This window comes from Carcharodon carcharias, chromosome 8 (assembly GCF_017639515.1).
Source record: "Carcharodon carcharias isolate sCarCar2 chromosome 8, sCarCar2.pri, whole genome shotgun sequence".
In the NCBI taxonomy this organism is placed as follows: Eukaryota; Metazoa; Chordata; class Chondrichthyes; order Lamniformes; family Lamnidae; genus Carcharodon; species Carcharodon carcharias.
In genome coordinates, this window is record NC_054474.1 from 63255930 (window position 1) to 63277858 (window position 21929).

Consider the following 21929-nt stretch of genomic DNA (forward strand, 5'->3'; position numbering starts at 1 on the left):
TAAGTTATTTTCACTAGACCACCACCAATTTTAATCAATTCGTACAGGTTAATATCTGATTCCTTTCATGTTAATTCAAAATTTGTATTTTATTTCAGACTTTCAAATAAATGCAACAGAAGGAATACAGCTGTACACTTCAAAAATTGAAAGCTGATTGGCAAACACATCACTGTCTCACCGTTAGATGTCACAATATCCCAGTATATACAGATATTTGATATACAAAACCAACAATTGCGCACTCATTCTGAAAAACAAATGATAAAGATGAACCAGAGTAGATTAAAAAAATGATTAAGAAGCACTAGCTCAGTCTTTCAACAGGGAATAAGAAAAATTGCTATTTTGGCCTAGGACTCAGGATTTTTTTTGTAATTCTTCAATTAGCAATTTTCAGTTTTTCCTCAATGTCTTGGCATTGTCTTAAGATTTTTATTGCAGAACATGGGGGTGCAAGAGAAGGAGAAAGATGCAAGGAGCAATATACCTACATTAGCAAGATTGCTGTGGCTTTGAATGTGAGCCTGAATATGATTTACAATTTTTTCTATACTCTTCACTACTATGAAGTAACTAATGATTCCAGCAGTTTGCATCAGTATTTAGAATGTCAAACACCAACGGATCCCAAGAGCCAACCTGCAGTGAAACTTAAAGACATGCACTTAATTTTCTATAAGGCACTCATTTGTAGCCAAATCTCAGAAGTTAATAGGCATGTTTTAAGGTAGTCACTGCTTTTCAAATTTTTACACTAGACCCAGCTTAAAGAACTGAATTTTAAAAAGTTTCGGTTAGGGTTGAAAATAAACAAGGCTCCAAAATGAGAATGTGCATCCAGAACAATTGCAAAAAATATATCTATTTAAACATACAAATTAAAATAGCCCAGTTTAAAAATAAGAGCCAATAGGTCACATTGTTTAATGAAGAAAAAGTTCAGGGGAGTACTTTCCCATTAACAGTACCCTTCCTTTTTGAGTAGAAAATAGTCCATCAAGTTTCTTTAACATTTCAATAGAAGTACAAATTTTATCGCCAGCAGACACCATTGAGAAAGTCAACCCTTCCCTGATAAGTTGTGCTAATCATGTCATCAAGCAGGAACACCCTGGTGTTGTTCTCTGCAAAACATAGGGGGTGCTACTTTATACTAGACGGGGATACATTTAAGGTATGCTGATTCTGGAGTATTGCACAAGCCAGTTATGAAATTACATTACCAAGCAGTTAGCTTAAGTGTTATTAATTGAAGAGTGTACTGAAGCAGGGCAGCAGGGATAAGCCATACTCAAAGATCTCCACGCTACCAATAACTAAAATCTGAAAGTAATTTATTACTCACGCTTTCTTCCACAAAGGAAAAGCAAATAGAGGTACTCTACTTGTCCTTCCAAAATCTGCTCCAAAGATTAATGGACGATGGGAGGGGAGGAATAAGATCACTATACCATGTGATAAATCATGGAGAAAACAAAACTAATTCAAATTGATTTGATCATATGCATAAGTTTGTTAGAAATATGAATATTACATCTTTGACAGTACTTGCATCATGAATTGGCAAAAACTAAGACTGGTCAGGCAGTTCCGACAAGTAATTTTTAATTTATTCTTACATGCTAAAAAGGAATAAATTACACTGTTAAAGTACTTCCAGCAATTAAAGATTTCAGCTGGGCCAGAATCACAGCCAGCAACAGTTGCCATTTCTGCACTGTACACCTTGACTGCAAAACATCAGTTAATTTTCATTCATTTTACAAGATCAAAAGAAAAGTAAAAAAAACCTCCAACACGCTTTTTAAATTTCAAAGAAACTCCAAAGTTCAGCCATTGAATATACAATGGTATTTGCTTAGTAGCTGCAGAGGCTCCATCTTGGATACATATTTTCTATAACCAATCAATTCACTGCAGCAAGAACAAAGCTAATGCCGCCCCAAAAAAATTACAAAATAACCACCGTATTAAAAAAGGAGAAAGGTACATCCGTCTACAAATCTAAAGCTATCTGTGAAGAAATGCAACATTTTTAAATGAACTGGCTTTTGAAAGTTTGATTTTTTTTTAAAAAAGTGAAAGTTGAGGGAAGTTGCATTGCAAACAGGGAAATTCAGCACAGCAATATAAAATAACCCTATTCTTTTACAAGAACTGTGTTTTCTTATTCAATTAACATGTAAACAAAAAGCTGACGTCCAAAAACACCGTAAATCTCAGGTCAGAGTAGATGTATACAGTGATTACAATGCTATCTAAGCAATTTACATACAAGGTCAGTCTTAAGTTGTTAGCTAAGCTTGCGATGACTAAGCTTTTCTTTTAACCAAGTACAATATACTTAATGCAGAGTTCTAGATTTATCTAGTAGTCACTACTTTTGTCATTTCTTCACAATAGATGCCAAACTAGCATAAGACAGCAGGCAGAGTCCTTCCAACAGAAAACATGGATTCTTTGGTTGCTATCAGTTTACTACTGGTTGCAGGTGCTTTAATAGAGAAATCCCAGCCTTAAGATATTTACCATTTTCCATTAAATAACAGGAAATTTGGAACACAATACAAGGGAAAAGATAAGTAATGCAGTGCACTTTTCAAGTACAAGTTTGGGCTGAAATTCAGAGACTGCTTACGAAACAGCTTCCATGTGCCACTTAAGAAACATCCTTTAACTTCCAAGCAGTGCAGAAACAAAAAAAGAAAAAAAATTGGCAAATGCACAATGTTAATTTTCTCTCCATGTATCAACCACTTTCTTACATCCCATTTATTGAATAAAGAAAACTGAACACCAGCAAGTCTGCTTCAGTTGCTCTATTTTGAAAGATGAAATTGCGCTTTTCCAGGAATTAGTTTGATTAAAGGCTGCTACAGTTGCAGGTACAGTTTTTATATGCTCTTCCCAGAGTCTGCTGTATCCAGTAGAGTTTAATTCATCAGTTAAATGGCTGTCCACTGAACGGCATGTACATGTGAAACAAAAATCAGAAGGGGAGTGACAAAAGGCAACCTGCTCTCACATGCTGCTTTGCTCCTTCGTTTCAACCTCAAGATCAGAAACCTGAGGAAAATAAAAGGATTAAAGTTATTTAATGTGCTGCATACATTACTCACGTGCATGAATTCTTTGATAAAAACAAATATAAGCTGGTTTAAGGTGGGGGGGGGTATATTTCACTCCTCCCCTATTTTTACTTAGTTCTGTTAAAGGGTCATGAGGACTCGAAACGTCAACTTTGTTCTTCTCCGCCAATGCTGCCAGACCTGCTGAGTTTTTCCAGGTATTTCTGTTTTTGTTTTGCATGAATTCTTTGATTGTAGATACATTTCAGCATTAAAAATATTTCTATATATTGACTGTATTGTTCAACTTCTCAACACACTTATGGGGTAAAATCTTAGCCAAGGCTGGCGGGCTGGGCAGGAGCAGAGCTGATCGCTGCCTGTGCGCCATTTTACGCCGGCAGGCTAATTAAGGCCTGCCCAATGTAATGCGCAGCCGGTAGCGTTCAGCGCTACCTGTGCGGGCGGGGGGGAGGGACAGTCAGGGCCTGTGCCCTTTCGCGAGTGCAACAATCTCCCTGAGGTACAGAGCTGCCTCAGGGAGATTAAGTGGATAATAAAAGTTTTTTAAAAATAAAGTAAAAAATTTAAACATGTCCCCTCATGTGACAGTGTGGATGAGATTTCCTAAAAAGCACGAAGGCCGCTTGGGCTCTTCACCTGCCTGCCAACCTTAAGGTTGGACGGGCAGCTTTGTTAATAGGGTAAATTGCTTTCTTAATAGCCCGTTGACAGTTCGGCGGGTGTGCAGCTGCCTCCAGCACACGCCCGCCGAACGCAATATTGAATTGACACATGATGGCTTCGGGGTGCCGAATGTCATTTTACAGCCCGCCCCTGCATGCCGATGGCAATATTCTGCCCATGGAAAAAGTCAGCAAGATTACTTTGCACAACATTCATATGAAGTGTACCAATTCTCTATCAAGCAATTCATTAGGGAACAAATAAATACAGGCTAAGGAGAGAATGTGGACATTAGAGAGAGGAACAAACACCTAAAGCAAAGTCAGCGTAACGGAAAGAGGATTTCTGAGTAGCCAGAGAATGTTTTTCTTTGAGATTAGAGAAGTCTTGAGAAGTTTCTTTCTGATAACATTATATGCGACAGCAACATATTTATTAGCAGCTTTAATGCAACAGAACATTTCAAGGGGCCTCACAGATGTATTTTAAAACAAGTATGACAAAGAGCCATAAGGAGGCATTAGGTCAGGTAACCAAAAGCTTGGCCAAAGTAGTAGGTTTTATGAAGTGCCTTAAAGGAAGAAAGCAAGGTAGGGGGGCACAGAGGTATAGGAAGGGTAGTCCAGAGTTTGAGGTCAAGGCAATTGACGGTGTAGCCACCAAGGGTGGAGCGATTAAAATCGGAGATGCCAGATTTAGACATCAGATATTTGGGAGGGTTGTAGGGTTGGTGGGGATGATTGTGTAGCTGTTTGACCAGGGTCCAATGTAGGTCAGAGCACACAGGGGTGATAGGGGAACAGGGCTTGCTACAAGTTAAGATACTGGCAGCAGAGTTTTGGATAACCTCAAGCTTACAGAGCACAGAATATGGGAGACCAGCCAGGACTGTTGGAATAGTCAAGTCTAGAAGTAACGAAGATGTGAATGAGTGTTTCAGCAGCTAAGCAGAAACAGGGGCTAAGTGGGGAGACATTAGAGAGGTGGAAATTTATGAGGTGGTGGCATAGTGGTATTGTCAATGGACTAGTATTCCAGAGACCCAGGGTAATGCTTTGGGGACCCAGGTTCGAATCCCACCACAGTAGACTGTGTAATAATAATTGATGATGACCACTAAACCATTGCTGATTGTTGCGAAAGCCCATCTGGTTCACTAAATGTGCTTTGCTGTAGAAAATCTGCTATCTTACCTGGTCTGCCTACATATGACTCCAAACCCACAGCAATGTGGTTGACTAAAAAAAAAAATGCCCTCTGAACAAGGGCGATTATGGATGGGCAATAAATGCTGGACTAGCCAACGACACCCATATCCCATGAACAAATTTTTTAAAAATGGCAGACTTAGCAATGGCACAAATACAAGTTTAGAAGCTCATCCTAGCATCAAACGTGACACAAAATGTTGCGAACAAACTGGTTTAATATCAGACTGTTGCCAGGGGAGGGCTGAAGTCAGTAGCTGGGGATCAGAGTGAGGGCCAAAAACAATGGTATCAGTCAAATACAGGCATGGCAAAGCACCGCAGTTCTGTTGAGTGCACATCTTGTGCTATATGGTAACTCCATGACACTTCTAATGTCCCAAGACAGACAGTCACATACATGTACAAGAATTGCTGTCAGCTGGAAGAACCTGAATTCCAGGTTTCAGAGCTTGAGCAGCTGGCATCATTGCAGCACATCCACAAGGCTAAGAACCACGTGAATACATATTTCAGGAGGTGGTCAACCTGTAGCTTAGAATGCTGCGTTGCCTCTTTAACGTCAGGGTGAAGGATGTCACCGAATGGCTTCAGAACATTCTGAGTAGTGGGGAAGGGGATGTGGGGAGGGTGAATGGCCAGAGATGAAGGTTCCTATCAGTATCACAAGCAGAAAGAGGGATGAGATCTTGTACTTAGCTTTTCGGGAGCTAGGTAGCTGGGATTGCTTCTGGTGGTATAAATGTCACTGCAAGTAGCCTAGTGAATAAGGCAGATGAGTTGAGGGCACAGGCAGACACTTGTAACTAAGTGACAGCTATATTGAAACATACTTAAAGGAGGGCAGGAATGGTAGCTCAACATTCCTGGTTATAGGGTTTGTAGGCAACATGGAGCAGGGAGGGAGGGGCTGGTCATAATGTTTGTTAAAGGAACAATCACAGCTGTGAGAAGAGATGATATGCTAGAAGGGTCAACACTGCTGGGAGTGTTTTACAGATCCCTAGCCAAGGGGAGATGGAAGAGCAAGTATGTTGGCAAATTCTGGAGAAATGCAAAAACAATATGGCAGTAATAGTATGGGGTTTCAAATGGGATGCATTCAGCTCTTTTTCTTTTTAAAGCTAGGTATGTAGCAAGCCAACAAATACAAGGGGCAGTTCTGGATTTAGTTTTAGGAAATGAAGCTGAGCAGTTGGAAAAGGAATCAGTGGGAGAGCACTTTGGTGGTAGTGATGATAATTCAGCTAAACTTAGCATGGTTACGGGAAAAAGAAAAGATAAGCCAGGAGTCACAGTCTTACATTGGTGGGTAAAGGCAAAATTTACTAAGCAGAGGTGTGATTTAACAATGGTGGACTGTGGAGGCATTCAAGGAAGAGATAAAGAGGGTTCAGAATAAATATGCTTCTACAAAGAAAAAGGGAGTGTGAATCCCAAATTTAGAGCCCCATGGATGTCAAGGAGCATACAGGGCAGAAAAATGGCCAAAAAATTGAAAGCTTATGTCAGCTATTGAGAGTTTAGTGTCACAGAAAGCCAAACGGAGTATAGATAGGGTATGGTTGAAATTAAAAAAGGAAATTAGAAGAGTAAAGAGAGGGAATGAAAAAATATTGGCAAGTCAAGGAAAGCCAAAGGATGTCTTATAAATGCATAAAAAGAGAATAACCATTGGAAAAGTAGGGGCTTTTTGAGGCCAACATGGCAAACTGTGTGTGGAGTGAAGCATGGTTTAGTGTACACTTTGCGCTTATCTTCATTGGGGGATGGGGGGGAATGATGTACACACTGTAGTTGCAGTAAGTGTAAGATACTTGATAAGATAAACATACTGAGGGGAGAAAATTTAAGAGGTTTGCATTTTACAATAGATAAATGACCAGGTCCAGGTGAAATGCATCTCAGCTGTTATGAGAAGCAAGGAACAAAATAATGGACGCTCCAACTATTATTTTCCAATCGTCTCTGGCTACAGGCATGGTGTCAGAGGCTTGGAAGATTCCTAACACTTTTCCCCTTTTGCAAAAACAGTACAAAGGGATAGACCAAGTAATTACAGGAATTCACCAAGGCTCCTTTGGCAGCACCTTCCAAACTCATGACCAGCACCATCTAGAAGGACAAGGGCAGCAGATAGAAGGGAACACCACCATCTGGAAGTTCCCCTCCAAGTCACTCACCATCCTGACTTGGAAATATGTCGGCATTCGTTCACTGTCACTGGGTCAAAATCCTGTCACTGGGTCAAAATCCTGGAACTCCTTTCCGAACAGCATTATGGGTATACCTACACAATAGGGACTGCAGCAATTCAAGAAAGCAGCTCCCTACCACCTTCTCAAGGGCAACTAGGGATGGGCAATAAATGCTGGCCCAGCTAGTAAAGCTCATGTCTTGTGACTGAATAAAACTCAGCCCTACCTCAGTGGTAAAATTAGTGGAAAAAAATTGAGGGCAGCATTAATAAGAAAGACATAAGTCAAGGTCAATCAGCATGGATTTGATAAGGGAAGGCTGTGTTTTACTAAATTGATTGAATGTTTTGAGGTGGTAACAAGATAGGTCAATGACAGTAGTACACGATGTAGACACTATAGATTTCAGCAACCTCTTGGGCAAGGTTCCAAAGGTAGACTGGTCAGAGAAGTAGAAGTCCATGATATCTAAGGAAAAGTGGAAAATTGGATCCAAAATTGGCTCAGTGGCACGAGTGAAGGGTTCATGGGTGTTTACGTGACCGAAAGGCCAACTGCAGTGGGATTTTGCAGGGCTCAGTACTATGTCCGTTGCTTTTCATGGTGTATATGAATCATTTAGAATGTAAACTGTAGAAAGATGCCAATGGACTGCTCAAGTGGGCAGAAAATTGGCAAATGGAATTCAATTTGGAAAGGTATGTGGTATTGGGGAGAGCAAGCTAGACAAGGAATGCATAAGAAATTATAGGGCACTTAAAAGCATAGAGGAGCAGAGGGACCTTGGTGTGCATGTCAATAGGTCGTAGAAGGTAGCAGGCAGATAAGGTGGTCAAGGAGGAATATGGAACACTTTCCTCTATTACATGAGACATAGAACATAAGAGCAAGGAGCTTATGCCAGAGTTATATAAAGTTATACTGCTTATAATTTACCTTAGAAAAAAGGTCAATGATCAAAGGACATAGGTATCAAGTAATTGGCAGAAGGATTAAAGGGGAGCTGAGGAGAAAGAAAGGTGGGGGCCAAAGCCCATGGCTTGGAAGGGTGGCAGTGGCAGAAACCCTAATCACATTTAAAAAGTACTTGAAAATGCACTTGAAGTGCTGTAACCTACAAGGCTTCGGACCAGAAGCTGAAAGTGGGATTACGCTGGCTAGCTCAGACGTGATGGTCCAAATGGCTTCTCTAAATTTCTGAGACTGACAAGCCCATTAAAAAGGCCTAGTTGTGACCAACCCTAGGCACCACACTTCAGGATGTCAAGGTCTTGGATAGCATGGAAAGGAGATTCGCTGGAATAGTACCCGGGATGAAAGACAATTATGTGGAGAAGAAGCCAAGATTGTACTTGAAGCAGAGAAGGTAAGGGGACCTTTGATTCAGGAGCTTAGAATGATGAAGAGTTTTCATAGAGTAAATATGAGGCACCAATTTCTAACCTTCTGCCACTGAAAACAAAGGGCATAGATTTAAGGTAATTAGCAAAAGAACCAGAGCTGACGAAAAAACACACAAGTTGAGAGGCTGTGCCCTTGAAAGCAGCGCCTATAAATTAGTGGCCTCCTTCTTTAATGTCTCATTCTATGATTAATCTTTGTATTATCTGTCAAAGCCAGGGTTACAGAAAATATTGCATGAAACTATCCAGTAACAGTGCTTTCTTCGATAGATTTCTGGATCTTTAGATACTTGCTGCCATAATTTTGCAGCATGAACTATAGGTTATGCAAACTATAGATCGTCTTATGGATAAAAAAATTGGCCAACCAAGTTTTTTTTGCAAATACCTCTTGTGGCATGGCTGTCAAGTAAGCAGCAAATGAAAATCTGTGGATGTCTATCCGATATCCACAATTATCAGTCGTCTTACCTGAGCAAGCTGGTCATTAATGACCTGCACTTGACTGTTGCACTCTGACTTTTGGCTTGAGGTAGCTATCAACCCATGCTACCCCTACCCAAGCTTCTGAATCTTATGGTTAACTGGGAATACATATAATTTACGAAAGAGAATTCCATTCTGCCTTTTTCTTAAGCAAATTTAACTATCCTAAACCAATAAAGAAAGTGAAATGATGGTTTCTTAGCTATCCTGCAATGTTTTAACTGTCTCCAAAATGTCAATTTGTTTCTGTGTTCATAAACAATTTGTAAAATGGGAAAAAAATACAATTCTCAAATCCTTTATTGTGCAAACAGAAATTGCCTTGGAGCAACGTTTCCTTGGAATTTTGTGACATCTGGATTAAAAATTAATGGTCCAGTTCTAGGTGTGTCTCTTGTGGAGGGATCTTAAAGCTAGAATACTCCTGGCACGTCTGACCTGGGTGGTTCCTTTTCTGTCTACGAGCAGTCCTCAAGTCACTAGGAAATTAAGTGTTGAGAATATATTGCCAAAAAGAGTGCAGTTCACCAGGTACACTGGTTGTACAACTAGGACAACATTGTTGGGGCCTTTTGTAACCAATCCTTCAAGGCTAAATGGGCCATGTGCCCAGTCTTTAAGCTCACCAAATGCACCGAAGTTCATTGGTGCTTGGTTGGTTTTTTACTTCCATCATGGTTTTGAAGCCCTGATCTGAGTAACACCAACATTTGGTAGGAAATGATTTTCAACACAACAGCATGCATCTCATTAGAGAAAAGCAGGGTTTTTCAAGTCCAGTTGTAATTTTTCAGTTTCAGGTGGGTTTCTTATTTTGGATTTTACAAATTGCTTGTTTACCACCTCAGAAGCAAATTAACATTTTAAACAGTTAAAACACTGCAGGATAGCCAAGAAACCAACACTTCACTTCTTTCTTTATTGGTTTGAAATGGCTGCTGATATGCTTGATCAAAAAAGACAAAATGAAATTCTCTTATGCAAATTATCTGTATCCCCAGTTCACAAAAAAGGCTGTTACTTATAAATAGGTTTACTGAGCAATGCCTTAACATCATTTTTTTAACAACTCAATAGCGTTCACTTCCAGTTATTATGTTGCATTGAGGTGTCAACATCCATTATCCTAGAATTTTGGAAAAAAAAGGGATACTTAGAAAACACACTGCTATCCTCTTGGATACAAATCCAAGTTAGTAAGCAAAGCACTCAAAATACATTCAGCTTTGCAGCTTATGGACCACTATGACACTGAGTACTACAGTAACCAAATTCTAGAGAGAAAAACATTTCCAAACAGAAGAACAGTATTCTATTTTGAAACAGATTCCAATACAATTATCTCTCTAAACACTGTCCCACTACTTTAAATGGAAAAAATGACAATTGATGTGATCTTTAGCTCCAGTAGAACAATGGAAAACACTTCAACTTTTTGGATCATGGTTAATACTGTGATAAAGCTAAAATAAGTTTCCTGTGCTTACTTTCATTCATTTTTTCTTGTCTATTCCATCTTTTTAAAAAGGTGCTGTTACTACCTTAACCTCAATAATTTGTTTTCTATTTCCTTCATTACCATCAAGTTGAGGTGGAATAAAGTGTTTTTCCCTCTGAAGATATGTTTAGATATATAAATATCTGGTCTAAGTCCAGAAGAGTTGAATCAAATATCAAGTTTAATGTAACAATTTAGAGAAGGGATTTCATACAAGGTACGAAAGTTAAATTAGCCATTATCCTCCTTCTTCAAACAACAATGTACAAGATAATTTAGTTGAATACCTGCTTGATTTAATACTAAAATATGTATGTCACCAACGATCTACAATGCTTGAAAATTTGCGGTTATATTTTTCAAAAATCATGGCTTCTAACCTTTCATGTTGCTCTTGGACTTCTCAGTTTGCTTGCCTGTTGGGGTTTGGGCCTGCTGCCCTTGCCCACTAGACGAAGCTGCCTGTTGTGCTGCCTTTTGCTTCAACATTGTCCAGTCAAAGGTATAGTCATACTGATGATTTAAAGTTCTAAAGAAAGAAAAAAAAATAGCAAATATTAAATACTTTCGGACTAAACCAAAAAATGTTGAGAATTCTGCCAGCAATTTTTTTTCTGGGACACTATTTTACTTTCAAGAAAGAGGATGCTGCCGATGTCACGGTAAAGGATGCGATATTGGAGATATCTGAGGGGTTAAAAATAAAAGTGTGTACTTTCCTGCCTTTTAAATACCTAAGTAGAAAAGTCACCTTGGTTGGAATGCATCCTAGGTCACTGACAGAAGGAGGAAACTGAAGTATTTCAGGCCACAACTTTTCAATCCTCATTAAATATCAAGGGGTGCCAGAGGACTGAAGCATTGCAAATGTTACACCCTGTTCAAAGGGGAGGAGATGAACCCAGCAACTACAGGACAGTCAGCCAAATGCAAATGGCATGGAAACTTTGAGACAAGAACTTGGGGGCAAAGCTATCACTTGGAAAGGTACAGTTAATAAACAAATGCCCAGCATGGATTTGATGATAAAACACATCTGTGTAACTTCTTTGAACTGAAGTAAAGGAGGGGGTCAATTAGGGTAATGCAGTTGATATTGTGTACGTGGACTGTCAAAAGATGTTTGATAGAGTGCCCAATAATAGGCTTGTTAGAAATATTGAAGCCCATGGGATTAAAGGGAGATTGGTTGGGTGCATACAAAACTGGTTAAGGAAGCAGAGAACAATCAGCAATTATTCTTTTAGAATGGAGGGAGGTATGCAATGATGCTCCCAAAGGGTCGATATCAGAACCACTGTTCTTCTTGATACATTAATAGTCTGGGCTTGGGTATGAAAGGGCACAATTTCCAAATGTGAATGACACAAAAGTCAAATTTAGTAAACACTGAGGGTAGTAAGAAGCTTCATGAGGACAGATAGGCAGAAATATGGCAGGTGGAGCTTAATGCAGGGAATTGTGATGTGATACATTTTGATAGGAAGAATGGGGAAGAGGCAATTCAAACTAAATGGTGCAATTGTAAATGGGGAGCAAGATCAGAGATCCAGGGTGTATGCATACAAATTTTAAAAGGTGGGAGCACAAGTTTAGGCTGTTTAGCCTTTAAAACAAAAAGCTAGATAGACATGCCAAACCTGCATAAAACACTGGTTAGTCTCCAGCTCGACTATTCTGGCCAATTTCCATTTAGAAAGGATGAAAAGACCTTAGGGGGTGCAGAACGATTCACTACAATAGAACAAAGGATGAGGAGCTTCAGTTACATGGAGAGCTGGGGTTGTTCTTAGAGCAGAGAGGCTAAGAGGAGATTTGACAGATGCTCAGTATAATGCTTTAAATGCAGTAAATAAGGAAAAACTGTTTCCAGTGACAGAACAGCTAGTAACCAGAGGACACAGATGCGAGGTAAATGGCAAAGAACCAGAAGCAATGAGGGAAAAGAAATACACAGAGTTATGATCTGAAATGTACTGCTTGAAAGAGTGATGAACATGTTAGACAGCAGCCTTCAAATAGAATTGAATAAATAGTTGAAGGGGACAGATTTTCAGGCCTATAGTAAAATAGATGTGAGGTTAATAGGATAGTGCTAAACGGCATCCTCCTTTACTGCATGATTCTATGGTTCTAACTACAGTTCTTTGCAACATGTGGGAAATGAGGCAATAATGTGCCCAAATAAACATTTAAGACAAATTGTAGTAGCAAGAAAGAAAAGCAATCTTTTGGTCACTTCCCAAATCCTCCATTTTATTATGATATATCCAAAAAATGCACCATGGCTTCTTAAGTTCACCTGAAAAGAATGCGGAAAAGCTGTCGAAGATACATGTAATCTGGTGCTTCTTCAAAACGTAGTCCACGACAGTAGTTCAGGTACATTGCAAACTCAGCAGGGAACCCCTAATATAGAGATGAACAAAAAGTGTTAATTTTCTATTCACATGACATTTCTCTACCTAACAGGAAAGGATCAGAATCCCCTTTTTAAAGACAAGTTCAACAAATTTAAATTTTCCACACCATCTTTCTTTGCCAGCACCATGCCATTTCACACAGCAAGTTGCTTAGACAGTACAAGTTTGGAAGATCTGTTAACATTTCAATCCTCTATCTCCAGGATCACCACCGTTCAAAATGCCAGTTGATCTTAACTAAAGCACCCAGTTGAAGATTTAAAAAAGCAATTAAGCATAATCAACATTTTAAAAGAAAATGTTAATACCAGATTCAATAACTTAAAAACAAAACATACCTTACACAAAACCTCAACTGGTGTGGACATCTTCTTCTCACTAATCTTCTCATATTTCTGCTTCTTTGTGGCTGCCTGCGGAATAAATATTTCAGAATGGCTCAAAGTGTACATAGGAGTTGAACAGAAAGTTTAAGAAATCAAGCATTAAACATTTTAAGCAACTTATAACATCTCAAGTAGAAAAACACCTGTTGGTTAGTTCTGAAGGTCAATCAGACTTAAAGAATAGTTATGATGTGCAGTGAAAAATTTACTTTAAAAAATTCAAATACTGCATTTATATACCAAACAAGTCAGACCTGCCCATTAATACTAATTTCAATCATTTGGGCTTGGTCACAGCTTACATACATTTAAGCTTTTGTTGCATTCTCACTTTAAGGGAAGATCCTTATTTGAAAAAAAGACAGTACTACTATGTGAACAAATTTACAGTCAAAATTGGTGATAGAAATACAAAATTGAGCACTTCTAACCTCCATCTGAAGATCGATGAGCTACATTTTCAGAAAATAGGAACCGTGAAGGAAGACTGGGGCAAAGCAAATATTTCAAAATTGCAAACTGACTCACCCTTGATCCTGTGAGTGCTAAGACACACAAACCTTAAGATCCTAATTTTGGTTACTGATGTGAATTTTAATCTTGGATAAGGCAATAAACAACGTGCTACAAATTGGCATCAGTACCTCTAGGTTTGGGAGACAGAGGAAAAAAAAACACAACCCTCCAGTTCACCACCCAAATGTTGGTCAAGCAGCCATCTGCCTTGCCCTCAAATGAGTACCATAACCACAAGATAGATAGATGCCATCAAAAAAAAAAGCAAAAAAGCTAAATGGAATAGCAATTATCTTGAGTGGCAACTTAAAAAGCAGTTAGTGAAGAGGTTAAAACAAATTACATCCTCATCAGCTCACGTAAGAAGTTAAAATCTGGTGCAAAAATACAAAATGCTTCCATTTCTGAGCCAACAACCACCCAAAGCTAGCTCAAATCTTATGAAGTTTCTTGTATGCATTTAATGCTGACCATATACTGACAAACATTCTGGAATCTTTTAAATTTTCAACAGAAAGGTAATCATCTAGTGTAGTACTGGGCTGTACAGAACACCAAGTATCCAATTTAATTTTTGGCCTGTGCCATTAGTTGATCTAGGACAGCGGAACAGTGGTACTACGTTTGAATGGATGGAGGGAAGGGAGAAAAATCGAGGGAGGAACATGTTTTGTTTAAATAAACAAAAACTTTGTACAAATGAGAGTGTTTTCACAAGTTGAATGGCCAAGATTAAAAATAATTCAAAATAACACTACCAATTTCTGTTAGACAGGAGAAGTTAAAGGAAATAAACAGGAACAGAAAGCAGACAGTAGTTGTCTGGAGGCCATCAACATCTTTAGTAAATGAGCAATGGCGGCTTCAAAATACGTGAATGGCTTTTGGTGTAGTGATAGTGGAACCTTAATCCATCACTGCCCGATTCAAACGATTGCTAGAATCACTTTGTATCAAGTTGCAATAGTACTTGCAATAATAATGTTGAGGTTTGTCATGTGATAGGAGCTTACAACAAAGATTCATAATTATGATTATAAAATAAAAAAAGCAAGCACCATTTACAGAAATGTTATGTCACATGCTTCAGAGTAACATATTCCATGAGCAGAAATAGGAAATACCAGCTACTGCAACTACTTTTTCCACTGAGACCGACATTTCAATTAAACACTTTAAAGGCAGATGGATATAATGTGCTATTGTAAAATATGCCAGTATTTTAAATTTAATCAGCAGTAAAAATGTCTTTTTTGAAAAGGGCTGCATGGTTCAATTGGTTTGTTTAAACCCTGCAGAACAAAATGTTCACATATGGGTTTCCTTAAATTATAAATGCTTTAATCATACAAATGTAGCTTTTATCTAAATAGTTAAATTGCAGGCCACGTCTTTTACCTTCCCTTAAACTTACTGATATTGGAAAAAAATCAAGCAACATTCTTGCATTTAAAATGTAAAAAACAATTTATCCTAGAGCAGGCTATATTTATTTATGCTTAAACAAGGCAAGATGATTTTGGTATTCATCAAATGCACATGGCATTCCAGCTCCATATTGTATGGAGGTGCATAGAAAGACAGGGCAACAACTGAATTGGAAAAGAAATAGTGGGGATCAAGGTAGGTAATGCGTCTTGGTGGATCATTAATTGAGGTTGGAGGAAGTGAAATTTTGTGAAGACAGGTTGTAGGCCTCATGGGTAGCTCACACCTGGACCTGGTCAATGTTCCATAATGCTTCCAAAGATGTTGGTGCCCTGCTCATTACTTGATTGGTAAATACTCCATATGCAACAACCGAGAAGCACCTTCCTGCAGACTTGATCTACAGCAAGTGTCAAGGATTTGCTGCCTTACTGGCAGTAAGCCAAGTAAAACGGATTCCTAAAAAAAACGTTTACACCCGTGAGATTTTTTTCTCCTTTATAATTCATAATAAGCCCGATGCATTCAGAATGTTGCAATAAAAATGTATAGGGTATGCAAAGTCTATCCAAGGTTCCTCCCTCAAATTGGCATAGCAGATTTTCTTTAAAGATGCAGAATTAATTTATTTCCAAGTATATTATTACAAATGAATTGGAGTACAAGAACAAGAAAGCCTTGCTACGATTGTATAGAGCTTTGGCGAAACCATGCCTGGAGTACTGTGCGTGGTTTTGGTTTCATATATAAAGGGTATTCTTGCCATATAGGCTTGCTAACAAAGGATCACTACATGGCTTTCTGGGATGACAGGATTGTCCTATGGTGAGAAGTTGAGTACGTTGGGCTATACTCTCTGGCAGTAAGAAGAATGAGAGCTGATCTCATTGAAACATACAAGATACTAGGGAGCTTGATATGGTAGACATTGAGGGGCTGCACCAGAGCATGGGCTACAATTTCCAGATAAGGGGTCTATCATTTAGGCTGAGATAAGGAGAAATTTATTTATTCAAAGCGCTGCGAATCTTTACAATTCTCTATCCAGAGGGTTGTGGATTCTACATCATTTAAGGCGGAGAGAGGGATCTTCGGTCTCAGGGAATCAAGGGATGTAGGGAGCAGGCAGGAAAGTGGAGTGGAGCCTGAAGATCAGCTATAATCATATTGAAGAGCACCAGGCTCAAGGGGCCATATGGTCCACTCCGGTTCCTAATTTTTATGCTAATTTCTTCAGCCAGACTGAAAATACTGCAATTTTACTGAAGAATTGATTACAAAGATCAGATCCAAATAATTCCAACTATTCAATAACATTAAGGCAGACCTATGCTGTTACTGAATTATTTCTAAAGTCTCCTCTGGATTTACCTTCAGTCCTTGCCAAGGAAGGCTTGTTCTGTTGAAGTACATCAGTACGTATCCTAGAGATTCCATATCATCACGACGACTGGCAGAAAAAAGATGAAGTTAAATGACTTAGGAAATTGCAAAACAAACAGGCCAATACTTAACCATTTCACGCTGAAAGTACTTGAATCTGCCCTCAATAATGTCAACAACAGCTGAAATACCATACAGCAATCTCCATTCTTTTGCCTCAACAATTTATAGTAGTGCAGCCCAGCTTGGATCCTGACCCAGAGATACCCAATCCAGGGAGAACAAGTTAATATCAGCTGACATTTCACAACCAACATCACAGGAGCAGGTCCAACCATCAATAGAAAACATAATATGGACAATATCTAGGCTTGGGCTCGCCACACAAGTGCCGGGCAATGACTACCTCCAACAAAAGAGAATCTAACCATTGCCCCTTGACATTCAATGGCATTACCATCACTGAATCCCCCACCATCAACATCATGGGGTCACCACTGACCAGAAACTGAACTGGACTAGCCATATAAATACTGTGGCTGCAAGAGCAGGTCGGAGGCTTGGAATCCTGCAGCAAGTAACTCACTGCCTGAATCCCCAAAGTCTGTCCACCATGTACAAAGAACAAGTCTGCAGTGTGATGGAATACTCTCCACTTACCTGGATGAGTGAAGCTCCAACAACACTCAAGAAGCTGGACATCACCCAGGACAAAGCAGTCTGCTTGATTAGCACCCCTTCCACAAACATTCACTCCCTTCACCACCGATGAACAATGGCACTGTGTGCCATCTACAAGATGCACTGCAAAAACTCACCAAGGCTCCTTAGACAGCACCTTCCAAACCCATGTCCACTACCATCTAAAAAGGACAAGGGAAACAGATACATGGGAACACCACCTCCAAGCCACACATCATCTTGACCAGGAAATATATCTTTGTTTCTTCACTCCCTGACAGCACTGTGGGTGTAACTACACCACATGGACTGCAGCAGTTTAAGGCAGCAGCTTGTCACCACCTTCTCAAGGACAATTAGGGATGAGCAATAAATGCTGGCCTAGCCAGTGAAGCCCACATCCCACAAATGAATAAAAAGCTAGAGGTCCCATGCAAAGCATAATCAGCAATATCTATGAACTTTTAGAAGCATTTGTAGGCAAATGCTTGATAATGAAAATATCCCCATCCAGCAGGCATTTAGTTGGCCCGATTGTAAAAAATGCAGAGCATTTGTGCTCCTTTCAATTCTAGTTAGGCAACAGCTGGCTTGTGCCAAGCTACTAGCAAAAGCTCACTTGATTAGCCCATTCTTTTTTTTTAAACTCATAACAAGGCCTAGCATCTGCCTAAAACTTTTTTTTACTCCCAAGTAAAGTTTTAGTATCTATTGCTACTTTCGCTGACACCAATTTCATTCTTTACCTCAAGCTATACCCACTTTGGCATTATAAAATCATTACAGATGTTGAAAAAGAACTGCTGTAAACTTCAAGTCAGTACAGACACACTGACTACACTATGATCCTGTGATAATCTTTAAAATAAATCTCCACTGTTTTCAACAAGCCATGAAACACTGCCCCCACCCAATCCACCATCTTTCTTGGCTATGGCTGGGAAAGCTATGAAGCTAAGCATAATAATTGAGCCCTCTATACCAATTTCATCTGTTTCTTGCATTTCAACCAAGGAAGGGAAAACATGAAAAAATTCCAAATAAAAATGATACCAACTTAAAGATGCCATTCATTAATTCCTATTGTTTTAAACTAGACAAAAGTGACCCTAATACGAACATGGACTAGAATATCTGTCCCAAACTACTGCATGCAAAGCACTATTGGATTAGTAGGCAAAACAACATTCAGTACTGTCTCGTCATCTTTAGAGGCAGTTTGGATGCAGTGCAATTGGATTCCTGAATTGTTTTTAATATTAAATCAAGTCAGTACAAACTAATATAACTAAAAATCTACAAACAGCGCCTCAGAATGCTTTATTCTATTCCTCAGCTGACAAACCCAAAACAGCCAGAGGCTGGCGCCATTTTATGAAAAGAATTTCAATGGCTAAAGCAACCAAGGAATCTTTGCAGGCATTTTAGGTATAGTTAAAAGGCCAACATCTCTATCTTCAGTGGAAAAAGCAACCTTCAAGGCTCTCAATAAATCTCAAGTGACTACCAGATTGTTGGGATAAATTTAATTTAGAAAAAGCAGTTTGCCTTTTTCAAACCCCACATCCAAACAAAATGAAAACTAAATTTTGTCACAAATTCCAATGCTAATTAGTAACCAGTCATGCTATTACATTTTTTGGTTTTAAGTGAATGAAATACACCCACTAAATTGATTTTATTCCACTTTATTCTGGAGAGAAAACTTATTCTGCCAAAATTGTTTACAAAGGTTTTTAAAAAATTATTTGAGCACATTCAAGAAAATGGGAAATACGACATAAACACAAAAAACTGTGGATGCTGGAAATCCAAAACAAAAACAGAAATACCTGGAAAAACTCAGCAGGTCTGGCAGCATCGGCGGAGAAGAGCAAAGTTGACATTTCGAGTCCTCATGACCCTTCAACAGAACGTAAAATTCTGTTCTGTTGAAGGGTCATGAGGACTCGAAACGTCAACTTTGCTCTTCTCCGCCGATGCTGCCAGACCTGCTGAGTTTTTCCAGGTATTTCTGTTTTTGTTTTGGGAAATACAACAATTAGTCAACATACTAAAAATTAGATAGCAAACTGGTGAAGTTACAACATGCATGTTAAATGGCAAAAACAACATGCCATTGATTGAGCTAAGCGATCCCATCATCAATGGATCAGATCAAATCTCTGCAGTCCTATCACAAACAATCATGAATGCTGGCCAACAATTAAACAGATGGCGATTCCATAAATATCTCCATCCTCAATGATAGTGGAGCCAAGCACAGTGGTAAAAAAGACAAGGCAGCAGCATTTGGTGCTAATTTCAGCCAGAACTGCTGAGTGGATGATCCATCTTCGTCCACAGCATTTGATTCACTCCATGTGATAAAGAAATGGCTGACCACATTAGATACAGGAAGACTATGGAGCCTGGCAACATGCCAGCTGCAATGCAGATTTGTGCTCCAGGATTAGCTTTTTCCCTAAACAAACCATTTCCAGGTCAGCTGCAATATTGGGATCAACTTGGTCAAGTGGAAAATTGCCCCCAAAAAAGGACAATTCCAATCCAAACAATTAATGGTACAGTCTAGTATCAACCAGCAAAGTAATAGAAGATGTTTCCAACAGCACTTAGCGATTAGCTGCTCAGCAACAGTTTGGGTTCCGCCAAAACCATTACTCCAGGCCTCATTGCAGTCTTGGCTCAAACGTGGAAAAAAGTAGAGAGACAAGATTAACTGCCTGAGACATCAAGGCAGCAGTTGACCTCGTAAAACTGAAGTCAATGAAAATCAGGATACTCTCCACTGGCTGCAGTCATACTACCACAAAGGAGGCCAACCATCTCAGGCTCAGGGCATCGCTAGAGGAGCTTACGGCTCAGTGTCCCTGTCTTAACAACCTTCAGCTGCTTCCACAAATTACCTCCTTCCCATCATAAAGATCAGAAGTGGACATCTTTGCTGATGATTGCAGTGTTCAGTTCCATTCACAACTCCTCAGGTACTTAAAACAGTGCGAGTCCATTTGCAGCAACACCAGGACAACATTCAGGCTTGGGCAGATAAGTGGCAAGTAACATCTGTGCTACACAAATGCCAAGTAAGGACCATCTCCAGCAAAAGAGGATCTAACCATCTCTCCGTGGCATTATTATTGAAGCCTCCACCATCACCATCCTGGGGGTTATGTGACCAGAAACTGAACGGGACCAGCCATATAAATACTGACACTACAAGAGCAGGTCAAAGGCTGGTAATTCTGTGGCAGCTGACTCACAACCTGACTCCCCAAAGCATTTTCACAATCTACAAGACACAAGTCACAAATGTGATGGAAAATTCTCCACTTGCCTGGATGAATACAGCTTCAACAACACTCAAGGTCGACATAATGCATACCAAACAGCATAAACAACATGTAGTAGACAGACGGTTGTGGTTTTTGGAGGTCAATCACCTCAGTCCCAGGACATCACTGCAGGAGTTCCTCAGGGTAGTGTCCTAGGCCAATCATCTTCAACTACTTCAATGACCTTCCCTCCATAAGATCAGGAATTGGGATGTTCAGCACCATTTGCGACTCCTCAGATACAGAGGCAGTCCATATCCATATGCAGCAAGACCTAGACAATATCCAAGCTTGAGCTGACAAGTGGCAAGTAACATTCACGCCACACAAGTGCCGGGCAATGACCACCTCCAACAAGAGAGAACCCAACCATCTCCCCATGACATTCAATGAATCCCCCACTATCATTCTGGGGGTTACCAATGATCAGAAATTGAACCGGACCAGCCATATAAATACTGTAATTCATCAGTGAGTAACTCACCTTCTGACTCCCCAAAGCCTGTCCACCACCTACAAGACACAACTCGAGTGTGATAGAATACTCTCCAATTGCCTAGACACAATGACACAAGAAACTCAAGACCATGCAGGACAAAGCAGCCTGCTTGATTAGCACCCCCCCCTCACAATCCACTCTCTCCATCACCAACACAGTGGCATCATTTTGTACCATCTACAAGATGCACTGCAGCAACTCACAAAGTATCCTTTGACAGCACATTCCAAGCCCGCAACCTCTACCATCTAGACGGACAAGGGCAGCAGATGCATGGGAACACCACCGCCTGCAAGTTCCCTTTCAAGCCACACCCCATCTTGACTTGGAATTATATTGCTGTTCCTTCACTATTCCTGGGTCAAAACCCTGCAATTTCCTCCCTAACAGCACCATGGGTGCATCTACACCAAAGGGACTGCAGTGGTTCATGACCACCTTCTCAAGGGCAATTAGGGATGGGCAATAAATGCTGGTCTATCCAGTGACATCCACAGCCCTTGGAAAAATAAAAAATAATCTAGAATAAATCATTCTGCTCGACTTGCACTCTATCCATTCACTCCTTGCATGATCGGCACAGCATAGCTACACTGGGTACCTTCCACGAGATGCACTCCAACAACTCAAGGTTGCTATAGCAGCAACCTCTGTTGCCTAGAAGTAACAAGGGCAGGTGGCATGGGAACTCATCACCACCAAACTCTCTACCAAGTCTCAAACTATC

At 39.8% G+C, this 21929-nt stretch overlaps 1 protein-coding gene across 3 annotated transcripts in view; it reads right to left on the reverse strand.

Annotated features, from left to right (window-relative positions):
- Positions 1-1591: 1591 nt before the first annotated feature.
- csnk1a1 (casein kinase 1, alpha 1) overlaps positions 1592-21929 on the reverse strand; it is a 53311-nt gene continuing 32973 nt past the window's right edge. For 2 of the 3 annotated variants that reach the window (XM_041193166.1, XM_041193168.1), the window contains 5 exons: positions 16676-16754; positions 13313-13387; positions 12854-12960; positions 10932-11080; positions 1592-3069 (listed from right to left, as the gene is read on the reverse strand). In XM_041193166.1, the coding sequence (XP_041049100.1) occupies positions 3062-3069; positions 10932-11080; positions 12854-12960; positions 13313-13387; positions 16676-16754 (418 nt within the window). In that variant the 3' untranslated portion in view covers positions 1592-3061. Of the gene's footprint in view, positions 3070-10926; positions 11081-12853; positions 12961-13312; positions 13388-16675; positions 16755-21929 lie in introns of those variants that run through there. The other variant, XM_041193167.1, reaches the window with a different exon arrangement.